At 43.2% G+C, this 15207-nt stretch overlaps 1 protein-coding gene across 3 annotated transcripts in view; it reads right to left on the bottom strand.

Annotated features, from left to right (window-relative positions):
* Positions 1-959: 959 nt before the first annotated feature.
* The window catches only part of Prpf3 (pre-mRNA processing factor 3), a 34483-nt gene continuing 20235 nt past the window's right edge, over positions 960-15207 (bottom strand). For all 3 annotated transcript variants that reach the window (XM_042682081.1, XM_042682082.1, XM_042682083.1), the window contains 6 exons: positions 13789-13888; positions 13503-13616; positions 12095-12213; positions 11796-11879; positions 7724-7785; positions 960-1319 (listed from right to left, as the gene is read on the bottom strand). In XM_042682081.1, coding sequence (XP_042538015.1) covers positions 1173-1319; positions 7724-7785; positions 11796-11879; positions 12095-12213; positions 13503-13616; positions 13789-13888 — 626 coding nt within the window. In that variant the 3' untranslated portion in view covers positions 960-1172. The remainder of the gene's footprint in view (positions 1320-7723; positions 7786-11795; positions 11880-12094; positions 12214-13502; positions 13617-13788; positions 13889-15207) is intronic.

The raw sequence follows: 15207 nt of genomic DNA on the forward strand, positions 1-15207 counted from the left end.
TCAGTGTGAAGCCAGGCAGGCAGCTAAATTCCAGACTTATCTCCAGTTAGCCAGCAAAAAGCTGGAAGTGGAGGTGTGGCTTGAAGGAATAACACCCAGGCCCCAATACCATCTCTCTTGCTCTCTCTCTCTCTCACACACACACACACACACAGCCACAGCCACAGCCACATAGAGAACTAGCTGAGCACACAAGTGAATAAAGCTGAGCCTTGAGTTCAAACCCCAGTACTGTCAGAAAAAAAAAAAAAAAAACAGCTGGGGATGTAGCTCAGTAGTATAACACTTGCCCAGCATAACACAATCAGGGCTCAGAGTTTAATCACAGTACTCCAAGAAAAAAATAACTCTTTCCCAAACTCTCTATAGTGAAATAACTAGACATTTAAAAGATGTGAAATAGATAATGGAAGAAACTACTAAAGTTCACAATGCATTCCAGTGTTAAGAACAGTCCATTTATAAAACAGAATACATCTGAACTTTTTTTGTGTTGGTCCTAGGACTTGAACTCAAAGCCTAGGCAATGTTCCTGAGCTTTTGTGCTCAAGACTATTGCTCTACCACTTGAGACAACAGTTCCATTCCTGGCTTTTTGTTGATTAATCGGAGAAGAATCTCATGGGCTGCCTAGGCTGACTTCAAACCACAATCTTCAGATCTCAGCCTCCTGAGTAGCTAGGATTACAGGTGTGAACCATCATTGCCTGGTTCATCTGAGCTTCTTACATCTCATTTTACAAATAATAATGTATATACTTAGTGGCTTAGTTTAGGCTTCAAACCAACCTAATTACCACCACTTACTGGCTATAATCTTGCACAGATTATTTAACATCTTGCTTTAGGAAGATGTCACACATTTCCATTAGATTTCAAAAACCTCTAGGAGTCTAGAAAAAGATAATCTGGAAACTTAAGTCTAATATCTGTGAATGTGTGAAAAATGTCATGCCAAATTTAAAAATAACTCTTTAATCATATGCACATACGGGGAATGAAGAGTAACACCAGGCTGACTGGGCAAAAGGAGCCAAGTATTCTCCATTTGCCCCAGTGTCTGCTTGGCACAGTTCTGCGATCACACACACAAGTGGGGCAGGTGGGAAGTAGCGTACGGGGTAGGACTGAAGAGACAAAGGCAAGGGGGAGAGGCAGGGCTTGCAGTGGTCTCAATCAGTGGACTCCAACACAGATTCACTAAGTGCGAGGTCCCAGTAGTGTTCAGCCCCATGCTTTTTGAAATGCTCTCGAGCCATGTTCTCTGTGGGGCACTGTTTAAACTTCATCTCTCCAAAGCTCCGGTCTTTAGCTGTACCCTGGAAAAAAAAGTATTTTCAAAATACTGAGGACTGACTGAACTAAGTATCCCTTTCCTAGACAAGCACTCTACAACATGAGCTATGCCCCCAGTCCTTTTTATTTTTATTTTTTTTGTCAATCATGGAGCTTGAACTCAGGGCCTGGGCGCTGTCCATGAGCTCTTCTGCTCAAGGCTAACACTCTATCACTTTGAGCCACAGTGCCACTTCCAGCTTTCAGTGGTTCACTGGAGATAATAGTCTTAAGGGGGCTAAGAATGAGGCTTAGTGGTAGGGTGCTTGCCTAGCATGCATGAAGCCCTGAGTTCGATTCCTCAGTAGGATATAAAAAGAAAAACCCAGCAATGGCACTGTGGCTCAAGTGATAAGAGTACTAGCCTTGAGGGCTAGGAAGGTGGCTCAGAGGTAGAGTGCTTGCCTTGCATGCATGAGGCCCTGGGTTCGATTCCTCGGCACCACATAAGCAAAAAGGAAAAAGCCGGAAGTGGTGCTGTGGCTCAAGTGGTAGAGCGCTAGCCTTGAGCTGAAGAGCTGAGGGACAGCGCCCAGGCCCAGAGTTCAAGGCCCACGACCGGACCCAAAAAAAAAAAAAAACAAGAGTACTAGCCTTGAGCTGAAGAGCTCAGGGACAGTGCCCAGTCCTAGAATTCAAGTCCCACAACCGACCCTTCCCTTCCCCCACCCCCCAAAAATACTTTCTTGCCTGGGCTAGCTTTGACCACGATCTTCAGATCTCAGCCTCCTGAGTAGCTAGGATATAGGTGTGATTCACCAGCGCCCAGCTCCCCAGTCCTTTAAAAAAAAAAACCCAAAAATCCAAATCTTGCTATGTAAACTAGGCTGGTCTCTGTTGAGAACAGGTAGAGAGTGCCTCAGAGTGCTAAGATTACAGATGTGCACTAATATACCCAGACAGAATTTCACGTTTTTTCCCCCTTCCAAAAAAGGTTACATGTAGTGAGACACCAATGACTCATGCTACTCAGGAGGTTGAGATACGATGATCACAGCTGGAAGCCAGTCTTAGTCTGTGAGGCTCTTATCTATAATGAACCACAAAAAGCCAGAAATCAGAGCTGTAGCTCAAGTGGTGGAGCACTAGATTTAGCAAAAAAGTTCAGGGACAGAGTTCAAGCCCCAGGACTTGCACAAATACAAAACAGGTTACATGTGGGGTTGGAGGTATGGCTCAGGTGGTTGACTGTCCCTTAATGAGCAAGTCCTAGTTTGGAGCCAAAAAAAGTTACAAAATTTATTAACATTTTGAAGAACATTGAGTTCTTAGCATTAGTTATTGTAGTGAGGTGCTTTGAAAAGTGCTTCCCAGCTAGGCACTGGTAGCTTATGCATATAATCCTAGCTGCTTAGGAGGCTGAGATCTGAGGTGCGAGGTTTAAAGCCAGCCCCGTCAGGAAAATCCATGATACTCTTATTGCCAATAAACCACTCAGAAAACCAGAAGTGGTGCTGTGGCCCAAGTGGTAGAGAATTCTCCTTGAGCTGAAGAGCTGAGGATAGCGCCCAGGCCCAGAGCTCAAGCCCCTGACTTTAAAAAAAGTACTACCTTGACAGATACTAGTGGCTCATGTCTAGTCAAGTGCCTAGTTACTTGGGAGACTGAGATCTTTGGAATGTGGTTCAAAGCCAGCCGGGGCAGGAACATCTGAGATTCTTATCTCCACTTAACCAGCCAGGTGTGGCTCCAAGTGGTAGAGTACTAGCCTTGAACAAATAAGTTCAGGGACAATGTCCAGGCCCTGAGTTTAAGCCCCACAACCAACCAAAAAAAAAAAAGGCGGGGGGGGGGGGGGGGGGGCAGGGAAGATGGCTCAGTGGTAGAGTGCTTGCCTTGCATGCATGAGGCCTTCGGTTCGATTCCTCAGCACCACATAAGCAGAAAAAGCGGGAAGTGGGGCTGAGGCTCAAGTGGTAGAGCACTAGTCTACAGCTGAAGAGCTGAGGACAGTGCCCAGGCTCAGAGTTCAGGCCCCACAACTGACAAAAAAAAAAAAAAGTTCTGGGTGCTGGTGGCTCATGCCTGTAATCTTAGCTACTCAGGAGACTGAGATCTGAGAGTCACAGTTCAAAGCCAGCCTGGGCAGGAAAGGTGTGAGATTCTTATCTCCAATTAAGCACCAGAAAACCAAGTGGTGCTGTGGCTCAAGTGGTAGAGCATTTGCCTTGAGTTGAGGGCTGAGGGACAGCACCTACGCATAGAGTTCAAGCCCCACGACCAACAAAAAAAAAGTAAAGAAAGCAAAGAAAGGAAGGAAGGAGGGAGAGAAGGAAGGAAGGAAGGAAGAAAGAAAGAAAGGAAGGAAGGAAGGAAGGAAGGAAGGAAGGAAGGAAGGAAGGAAGGAAGGAAGGAAGGAAGGAAGGAAGGAAGGAAGGAAGGGAAAGAAAGAAAGAGAAAGAGAAAGAGAGAAAGAAAGGAAGGGAGGAAGGAAAGAGAGAAAACCTGTTGATGCCCTCAGTGCATTGCCCAAATTCATCTCTGCTTTCCTATTAAATATTTCTAATGCCAGGCATCAGTGGCTCACGCCTGTAATCCTAGTTATGCAGGAAGTGGCACTGTGGTTCAAGTGTTAAGAGTGCTCACCTTGAGCTGAAGAGCTGAAGGACAGCGCCCAGGCCCAGAGTTCAAGCCCCATGACCGACCAAAAAAAAAAAAAAAAAGAGAAGAGAAGTACTATCTTAATGAACATTCAATAGGAAGACTCTATAAAGGAGGAGAAAATGGTTTGTTTCCTGAGATAATTTTTTGGGGGAGGGTGCTAGTCCTGGATTTGAACTCAAGAGCCTGGGTGCTATCTCTAAAAGTTTTTTACTCAAGGGTGGCATTCTACTAAGCCATAGCTATCCTTCCTGATTTTTGATGGTTAACTAGAGATAAAAGTCTTGAGACTATTTCCTACCTAGGCTGGCTTTGAACTGTGATCCTTAAGCCCCCTGAGTAGCTAGGATTACAGGCATGAACCATCAACATTTGGCTATGAGATAACTGAGGGCTCTCAAAACAGAAAATGAGAAATAAATAATACATAAGTAGGGATTTATGAGACAGAGAAATAGGATTTATTATGTGAAATTTATATGTATAAATCAAGAGATCTGGGATAAGACATGAATGTGATAAATTATTGTTAGCAATTTCCTAAAAAAAAAAGATTTTCCTAAAAGATATTCATATCCATGAGTATGTACATTCATATATATGATAAATATAAAACATAGATCTAATTAGGGGACTACTTTGGAGAAGGAAGGGAAAGGAAAAAGACAGTAAATAATTCTGTACTACAAAGTATAGATGAAAACATCATAAAGAACCTTAGTGAAAGACGCTGAGCCCTGGAGATATGGAAGCTGGGCACTAGTCTCACACCTGCAATCCTAGCTACTCAGGAGGCTGAGACTTGAGGATCACAGTTGATGCTAGCTCAGGCAGTAAAGTCTCTAAGACTCTTATCTCCAATTACCTATAAAAAATAAAGGGCTGGGAATATGGCTTAATGGTAGAGTGCTTGCCTAGCATGTATGAAGTCATGGGTTCGATTCCTCAGTATCACATAACAGAAAAAGCTGGAAGTGGTGCTGTGGCTTAAGTGGTAGAGTGCTAGCCCTAAGCACAGTAAAGCTCAGGGACAGAGCCCAAACTCTGAGTTCAAACCCCAGGCCTGGCCAAAAAAAGAAGGAAAAAAAATGAAATGGTGAACAAGTAAAGAAAAACGGACTGTCATGGAGTAAGAGAGGGTTGTATTAACAAAGAGGGTAAGAGGTTAAAATAGTTTGCAACTGGCTAGGCGCCAGTGGCTACACCTCTAATCCTAGCTAAGAGGCTGAGATCTGAGAATCGATGGAAGGCAGCCTGGGCAGGAAAGTCTGAGACTCATCTCCAATTAACCACTGGTGTGGCTTACCTGAAATTTTATAAAGCTTTGCTTAATCTTCATAACCTGTAGTGCTTTTGCAATAATAGAGCAACATTCAAAATAAATGAGTTAATAGCAATAGTAACAAACACATTTACAAAACAGAAGAGGGTGGATATGGGACAGAAAAACTGGGAGAGATCCAGTGAAGAGGTAACATTGTCCAAAAAGAAATGTACAAATCCCACCTTTGAAGCCAGGTATTGGTGGCTCAGGAGGCTGAGATCTGAGGATCGCCATTCAAAGCCCAGGAAATAAAATCAGTAAGACTCTTATCTCTAATTAACCACCAGAAAACTGGAAGTGGAGGTGGCTCAAAGTGGTAGAGCTCAGGGAGAGTGGCCAGGCCCTGAGTTCAAGCTCCATGACTGCCAAAAAAAAGAAAAAGAAAAAAGAAAAGATAGAAAAAAAAAAAGCCTCCTTTAAAAGCAAATTTAAAAAAAAGGTACTGATTACCTTATGTAACTGTAACCAATCTGTACATCACCTTTTTTTTTTTTTGTCGGCTATGAGGCTTGAACTCTGTGCCTAGGCACTGTCTGTGAGCTCTTCAGCTCAAGGCTGGTGCTCTACCACTTGAGCCACAGCACCACTTCTGGTTTTTGAGTATGGTTTTTTTTTTTTGGTGGGTCATGGGGCTTGAACTCTGGGCTTGGGCGCAGTCCCTGTGCTCTTCAGCTCAAGACAAGCGCTCTACCGCTTGAGCCACAGCGCCACTTCCAGTTTTCTAGTGGTTTATTGGAGATAAGAGTGTCAGGGACTTTCCTGCCCAGGCTGGCTTTGAACTGAGATGCTCAGATCTCAGCCTCCTGAGTAGCTAGGATTACAGGTGTGAGCCACCGGTGACCAGCTGTACATCACCTTTATAATAACAATAATAAATACAGAAAAAGCTATGTGCTGGGGACTCACACCTGTAATTCTACCTACTCAGGAGGCTGAGACCCAAGGATCTTGGTCTGGAGCCAACCCAGACAGGGATCACCACTAGAGAAGTGGAACTGTGGCTCAAGTGGTAGAGTACAAGCCTTGAGCAAAAAAGTTCAGAGAAGTCAAGTGCTGGTGGCTCATACCTGTTAACCTAGTTACTGAGATCTGAGGATGGCAGTATAAAGCCAGTCCCAACAGGAAAGTTCATGAAACTCTTATCTCTCCAATTAATCACCAAAAGCTCTAAGTGAAGCTATTGCTCAAAATGGTAGAGCCAGGGGCTAGGAAGATGGCTCAGTGATAGAGTGCTTGCCTTGCATGCATGAGGCCCTGGGTTCGATTCCTCGGCACCATATAAGCAAAAAGAAAAAAGCCGGAAGTGGCGCTGTGGCTCAAGTGGTAGAGTGCTAGCCTTGAGCTGAGGGACAGCGCCCAGGCCCAGAGTTCAGGCCCCATGACCGGACCCAAAAATAAATAAATAAATAAATAAAAAATGGTAGAGCCCTAGTCTTGGACAAAAGAGCCCAGGGATAGCCCAGACTCCAAGTTCAAGCCCCACAACTGACAAAAACAAAACAAAACAAAAAAACTCAGGACAATACCCAGACCCTGAGTTCAAGCCCTAGGACCAGCACAAAAAAACAAAACAAAAACTCCAGAAGATACTTATGTATTCTATCTAAATGAATAAAAACAATATTGATATGTTAAGATCTCAAGGATGAAAGAAATGGACAAGTGCAAAAAAGATCTACTGAAGATCAATTTAGTCACATTTTTTTTATAAAGCACTATCATTATTTCTCAAAAAATAAAAACCTGACAACAGGGAAGAAAATAATATCCTTATCTTACAGATATGACAACACTATTTGACCTAAGTGTTTTACTCAGATTGTAACTAATAAAAGCAGGACTGTCTCCTAGCCTCTCACTTTTTTTTTTGTTTTGTTTTGTTTTTTGCTGGTCCTGGGGCTTGAACTCAGGGCCTGGTGCTGTCCCTGAGCCTCTTTGTGCTCAAGGGTAGGGCTCTACCACTTGAGCCATAGCTCCACTTCTGCTTTTTCTCAGTAGTTTATTGGAGTTAAGTGTCTCACAGACTTTCTTGCCCAGGCTAGCTTTGTACCATGATCTTCAGATCTCAGCCTCTTAAGTAGCTAGGATCACAGGCGTGAGCCACTAGCACCTGGCTTTCCTACTTATTTTTCTTTCAGGATCAAACCCAGGTAGGCATGTACTCTACCACTGAGCTATGTCCCTAGCCTTACCCTTTCACAATATTCTATTTTTCTGTCTTTCTGTCAGTCTGTCTGTGCCAGTACTGGGCCTTGAACTCAGGGCCTCTCACTTTCATTTAGCTTTCTCATTCAGGGCCGGCACTCTACCACTTGAGCCACACATCCACTTCTGGCTTTTTGCTAGTTAAATAAAGGCTCTCAAATCTGGCTGTCTAGGGTTGGCTTCAAACTGAGACCCTCAATCTCAGCCTCTTAAGTAGTTAAGATTATAGGTGGTGAATAGTTGAAGATTGTCACTTACCTCCCAAACTAATACACATTTGTTAATTTTCTTCACAGCTTCCTCATCAGACTCTTCATCATCTGGAAAAGACAATACAGCTAAATCAGTATTCAAGTCCACTCAAATAGTTACAAATATTGCCACCTTTTCCCATATGTTAGAATTACAAATATTCTTTTCTGCTAATCTTTATTTTCTATATTAGACTGGAAGCTCCAAATAGGCAAGGATTTTAATTCAACATTTACTGAGTATCTACTATGTCTATCTACTATGTTCAGTATAGCTGGGCTATATACTTAGAATAAGGAACTAAAAGACAAGCAGTCAATAATAAAAATTTTGTGAGAGGGGCTGGGAGGTTGGCTCAGTGGTAGAGTGCTTGCCTCTTGCATGAGGCCCTGGGCTCAATTCCTCAGCACCACATACACAGAAAAAGCTGGAAATGGGTGCTATGGCTCAAGTGGTAGAGTGTTGGCCTTGAGCTGAAGAGCTCAGAATAGTGCCCAGGCACAGAGTTCAAGCTCCACAACCAGCAAAAAAAAAATTTTGTGAGAGATATTTTGTGAGCCAGGCTACAGATGCTAACATGATAAAAATAATCTCAAGGATAATGGTGGAGGGTGAATAAACCAAGTATAAATGTCTTTAACATTTGCCAAACAAAAAAAGTATGTGTCAGTTACAGTAAAAAAGTACCTTAAGTACTTCAAGGACAGTAAGTACAAGAGGGCCACAGTTAGGTAAAGTCAAGAAATGTAAGGCTGGGGGCTGGGAATGTGGCTCAGTGGTAGAGCGCTTGCCTTGCATGCTCGAGGCCCTGGGTTCGATTCCTTAGCACCACATAAGAAAAAAGCTGGAAGTGGCGCTGTGGCTCAAGTGGTAGAGTGCTAGCCTTGGGCTGAAGAGCTGAGGGACAGCGCCCAGGCCCAGAGTTTAGGCCCCATGACCAGACCCAAAAAAAAAAAAAAAAAAGAAATGTAAGGCTGGGAGTGGGGGGAGGGGAGAACATAGTTGAGGAGGTGGGAGGGAAGGGATGGTAGGAGAAAAACAAAGGAGGAAGCTACAATGCTTGATAAGAAATGTACTTATTACCTTGCTCCCGTAATTGTAATCCTCTGTACAGTATTTTCAAAATAAAAAACATAAAGAAGTGTAAGGCTGAAGCCAGTGCTGGTGGCTCACGCCTGTAATCCTAGCTCAGAAGGCTGAGATCTGAGGATTATGGTTCAAAGTCAGCCTGGGGCAGAAAAGTCCCTGAGATTTATCTCCAATAAACCACTCAGAAAACCGAAGTGGTGCTACGGCTCAAGTGGTAGAGTGTTCTTCTTGAGCTAAAGCGCTGAGGGACAGTGCCAAGGCCCAGAGTTCAAGCCCCATGACTGACCAAAAGGAAAAAAAAAAAAAAAAAAAAGAAATGTAAGGCTTAGTGGAGTATAGTGCTATGTGCTTGTAATAGTAACTCCAGGGCAAACTAATGTGAGAGGATTGTTGAAATCAATGAGCTGACGCCCAGCCTGGGAAAAACACCAAGAAGTCATCTTGAAAAAAAAAATCTCCAAAAAGTTTCTCTGAAGATATTAAATGCTAATTTATAGCCAGGTGCCAGTGGCTCATGCCTCTAATCCTAGCTACTCAGAAGGCTGAGATCTGAGGATCAGAGTTCAAAGCCAGTCCAGGCAGGAAAGGCCTTTTATCTTCAATAAACCACCAGAAAACCGGAAGTGGTGCTGTAGCCCAAGTGCTAGAGAGCTAGCCTTGAGCTGAAGAGCTGAGGGACAGCACCCAGGCCCAGAGTTCAAGCCCTATGACCAACAACAACAACAACAACAAAAAGCTAATTCATGCCATCAAAGATGGGGAAAATGCAGACCAGTTGTGGTGGCAAGCCCAGTTACTGGGAGGTAGGGCAATCTAAGTCCAAGAAAAGACAAGAAATGAGACCCTAACTGAAAAACTAAAAGCAAAAGGACCAAAGATGAGGCTCATGTGGTAGAGCACTTGCCTACCAAGTACAAAACTCTGTTTTCAATTTCCCAGAACTGAGAAAATACAAACCAACCAAACAACATCAACAACAAAAAAAATGGACACGGGTGCTGGTGGCTCACACCTGTAATCCTAGCTACTCAGGAGGCTGAGATGTGAAGATCACAGTTCAAAGCCAGACCAGGCAGGAAAGCCCATGAGACTCTATCTCCAATAAACTACCAGAAAACCCTAAGTGGTGCTGTGACCCAAGTGGCAGAGTGCTGGCCTTGAGCTGAAGAGCTGAGGGACAGCGCCCAGGCCTAGAGTTCAAGCCCTACCACCCAAAAAACCCAAAAAACAAAACAAAACAAAAAACAACAACAAAAGATGGGAAGAATGAATATTGATGGAAATATGATGATCTAGAGAATATCAAACACAGGCACAAATAAGTACAAGTACGTGTGTACACACACACACACAAATAAGATTAAGGATACTGGGCACTAATGGCTCACATCTATAATCCTAACTACTCAGTAGGCTGGGGATCTGAGAATTACAGCTCAAAACCAACCTAGGGAGGAAATTCCAGGAGACTCTTATCTCCAATTAACCAGGAAAAAGCTGGAAGTTGAACTATGGCTTAAGTGGTAGGTAGATCAATGGCCTTGAGTAAAAAATCTAAGGGACAGTGCACCGTGAGTTCAAGCACCATGACCAGCACAAAGAAAGGAAAAAAACAGGGCTGGAGGCATTACTCAAGTGCTAAAGCATTACCTGAGAGCACATCTAAGACCCTAAGCTCAAACCCCAAGCCAGAAAACAAAACAAAAAGATAAAATCATGGAGGATGTTCGGCACTGGTGGTTATGCCTTTAATTCTACCTAACCAGGACGCTGAGAGCTAAGGATCTGAGGATAATGATTCAAAGCCAGCCCAGGCAGAAAAGTACTGTGAGAAACTATCTCCAATTAACCACTCAAAAACTGATAGTGGGCCGGGCGCTGGTGGCTCACGCCTGTAATCCTAGCTACTCAGGAGGCTGAGATCTGAGGATCGCGGTTCAAAGCCAGCCCGGGCAGGAAAGACCGTGAGACTCCTATCTCCAATAAACCACCAGAAAACCGGAAGTGGCGCTGTAGCTCAAGTGGTAGAGAGCTGGCCTTGAGCTGAAGAGCTGAGGGACAGCGCCCAGGCCCAGAGTTCAAGCCCCACGACCGACAAAAAAACAAACAAACAAAAAAAAACTGATAGTGGAACTATGGAGGGCTGGGCTATATAACTAAGGGGCAGAGCATTGCCTAGTAAGCAGGAAATCCTGGGATTAATTCCCAGCACTGCAAGCAAGTAAACAAAAACAATAACAAAAAGATAAAGGTGGGAAATATAATGAAAAGTATTCTTTCTTTTCTTTTTTGCAGCACTAGGGATTAGAACCAGGACTTCGTGTGTAATAGGCAAGTACTTTTGTCACAGTATCTTTTCCTAATCAAATAAAGGTTTTGGTCTAAAATATGTTTTTATATCTTAATACTTTAAAGAACTTTTTTTTTTTTTTTTGGGTCCGGTCGTGGGGCCTGAACTCTGGGCCTGGGCGCTGTCCCTCAGCTCTTCAGCTCAAGGCTAGCGCTCTACCACTTGAGCCACAGCGCCACTTCCGGCTTTTTTGCTTATGTGGTGCTGAGGAATTGAACCCAGGGCCTCAGGCATGCAAGGCAAGCGCTCTATCACTGAGCCACCTTCCCAGCCCAAAGAACTTTTTTTTAAAAATCAGAATAATAGAAGGAAACACAAATGCATAGCTTACTAAATTTGTGCAAAGTAACACATATAACCAATATCCACATCCAAGACAGAGAAACTAGCTGTCAGAAAAGCCTTCAAGGACAGGAAGAATAATTTTTGAATTTACGCATATGCTCAATAAATACGCACATGAAACACAAAATTGTGTATGAATGCCTAGCAGGTTTATATCAATGTGTCATTCAAAAGTTGCTGAACATTATTTAGTATTAACAAGAATGTTACAGGAAGTGAAGACAATGGGCGGGCAGATGTTCCACCTCTACCTCCCACAGCTCTGCCACCTAATCCCCTCTAACCCCCATTCACCATCTCCCTTCGTGTTAGATGTCTGTTCATCCCACTTTATCCGATGCAGCATGAGGCGTTTAAATTTCTTCTGAGCCTTGGGGCCTGGAAACAGAGAAGAATTTTTGCCAGAGCTGTTAAGATGATCAGGTGGAAGGAACCTCTGAGCTCATCTAATGCTCAGACATTAATGTGGTAGTTGGAGCCATCCCAGGAGCTACCATGTAGCCGTTCACTCCAATAAACACAGAAATAAGAGGCCCAGTATATTACATCCAAGTATGGCTTTAAAATACTCTCTCAATTTTTTTCAGACTCACCCCCTTCCACTACTACCACGTTGACATCCTTGTGCAGTACCACCACCCCTGTCAGGTACAGTTGCCCAGCATTGGCCTCAATCTTGAACTTCTTGGCTGGGTTGCTCAAATTTCGAACTCTGGAGGAGGGAAAGTTTAGTTATGTCTTCAGTTTTAGCATCAGTAGCTGCCTAAATGGAATAGCAAATTAACAAGATGAATCCAAAATGATTCTTTCTCTAAAAGCAAAGGCTTCTGGAGCAAATATTTTTACTTTCTTATTGTCTTTAAAGAGTGTAACTGTATACTTTACAACAAATAGCAGGAATAAAGGAGAGGCATTTATATCACCCAAAAATATTTATAAACTCATTGTTCCTCAGACTGTTCCTGATAGTGTAATATAAATCCTGTGGCCTCTAGGTACCTGTAATGTAGATGCCATGTATGCATAAAAGTTTTCTAGATGGAGACCTGAAAAACTATCAACACTAATTAATTACAGATTGACCCTAAGAGATCAGAGAAAAGGAAGGATACTTTTTCAGTAAGTGGATTTCTCTCATGTTACAAACTTAAGACTTAATAATTACTCATTAGTTTTGGACTAATGTGCCACTTCTATGATAATGAACTAGTATTAGAAGTAAGCACATTTAGGGCTGGGAAGGTGGCCCAGTGGTAGAGCGCTTGCCTTGCATGCTCGAGGCCCTGGGTTCGATTCCTCAGCACCACATAAGCAAAAAGAAAAAAGCCGGAAGTGGTGCTGTGGCTCAAGTGGTAGAGTGCTAGCCTTGAGCTGAAGAGCTGAGGGACAGTGCCCAGGCCCAGAGTTCAGGCCCCATTACCGGACCCCCCAAAAAAAAAAAAGAAAAAAGAAATAAGCACATTTAAAACATAAAAGATACACATCAACTAAAAGAATAAAACAAAAATATTCAATCAGTACAAAAGTAGAAAACTATTTTCAATGTAAAAATGTATTTTGGAGTGAGGATAAAAGGAACACTGCAATTCATCAGATAAGGCTATGATTACTGGTGAAAACATTTTTAATGCTTTCTGTATAAATTACTTCACAAAGGATAATTGTTAACAATGTGACTTGAGTGAGTACATTCATTAGTTTATTTTTCTGAACAAACAGTTCAAGTGGTAGAGTGCTAGCCTTGAGCAAAAGAAGCTTAGGGACAGTGCCCAGGCTCTGAGTTGGACTGGCAAAAAAAAAACAACAAAAAAAACAAATGAACAAAAAAAACCCAACTCTCACCACTATAATATAGACTTACTCCCCACTGATTAAGGAATGTTATTTCTTGACAACAGGGACTACTGTTGGTTATGCTTTTAGGCTATAATGAATCTGTCTCAAGCACTTGGAAAGTATTTGTTTTTCTAAGGGGAAAGTTGGCCTACTGTGGACACCTACCTATATACAGATATATGTACCCCCTGTGAAATGTCTTCTTTAAGCTTTTTAATTTTCTTGACCTTTCTCTGTTCTGCTGTAAGTTTCCGGGCAGCGTTGGCCTCTTCATGCGCTCTGTCGTGACAGGAAGGACATCCACAAGTGAGAAAGGCATTGAAGATCAGAGGCAGGGCTAAGGGAAAGAGAGAGCAACAGAGGACTCTCCCCCCCCTCCAAATATGCACCCCCCAAAACACTTTGGAAAATGCACTTGCCCGGGGTTTCCACCCAACCCCATGGCACTTACTTCTGTCTTTTTGCCATCTGAGCTCTAACATGGGCTTCTACCTTCGTAGGGTCTTGAACAGCTTCTGTTCCTAATACTCGCATCAAATTAGAAATTCTCACTGCAGTGGAGAGAGGACAGAGATCAATCTTCTAAGTTATTCCTCTGGCTGAGAAGACCTGTTTTGTCTACCATTTGCTATTGTTTACCTATTTCAAAGCTCTGCTGAAAACTTACTTCCTCTAATGACTCCTACCTTGCAAATACCACTCCAATGGACTCATTTTTTAAAAATTTAATTTTATTGTCAAGATGATGTACAGAGGGGCTACAGTTACATACATAAGGTAGTGAGTACTTTTTTTTTTTTTTGGTCAGTTGTGGGGCCTGAACTTTGGGCCTGAGCACTGTCCTTCAGCTCTTCAGATCAAGGCTAGTGTTCTACTACTTGAGCCACAGCGCCACTTCTGGCTTTTTCTGCTTATGTGGTGCTGAGGAATTGAACCCAGGGCCTCATGCATGCAAGGCAAGCACTCTATCACTGAGCCACCTTCCCAGCCCCGTAAGTACATTTCTTTCTTTTTTTTTTTTTTTTTTTGCTCGGTTGTGGGGCCTGAAAGCTGGGCTGGGCGCTGTCCCTCAGCTCTTCAGCTGAAGGCTAACACTCTACCACTTGAGCGTCAGCCCCACTTCCGGCCTTTTCTGCTTATGTGGTGCTGAGGAATAGAACCCAGGGCCTCATGCACGCAAGGCAAGCGCTCTACCACTGAGCCATCTTCCCAGCCCCCCCGGGTAAGTTTTTGATGTACTATTTTTTTCTGTTAGTGAGACAAGGTCTTCTGATACAGCCAACTTAGGTCTCATATTTTCACTGTTCCTGCCTTCGTACACCAAGTGCTAGATTATAGGTGTTTCATCATAGCCGCTCTGTATGTTGCTTCATTTTCATTTGTGTGTGTGCAAGTGTAAAAAAAGCCTAGGGACAATGCCTAGGCCCTGAGTTTAAGTTTCTTGGTGTTTTGTTGTTGTTTTTTAATTATTACTGGTCCTGGGGCTTGAACTCAAGGCTTGGGAGCTATCCCTGAACTTTTCTGCTCAATGCTAGTGCTCTACCACTTGAGTCACAGCCATACTTCTGGCTTTTTGGAAGTTAACTCAAGATCAGAGTTTCATTGACTTTCTTGCCCAGGCTGGCTTCAAATCATGATTCTCAGACCTAAGCCTCTTTAGTAGCTGGATTACAGGTGTGAGCCATCAGTGCCTAGCTCTTTCTGTGTTTTTATTTTTACTTTTTTTTACAGTCCTAGGGCTGGGCACTGCCTGAGTTTCTTTTGTTCAAGGTTAGCACTCTAACCACCTGAGAGCCACAGCGCCACTTCCAGCTTTTCCTGTTGATATGCTACTGAGGAATCAAACCCAGGGCTCATGCATGCTAGGCAA

This window comes from Dipodomys spectabilis, unplaced genomic scaffold (genome assembly GCF_019054845.1).
Source record: "Dipodomys spectabilis isolate Male_0828 unplaced genomic scaffold, ASM1905484v1 ptg000069l, whole genome shotgun sequence".
Classification (NCBI taxonomy): Eukaryota; Metazoa; Chordata; class Mammalia; order Rodentia; family Heteromyidae; genus Dipodomys; species Dipodomys spectabilis.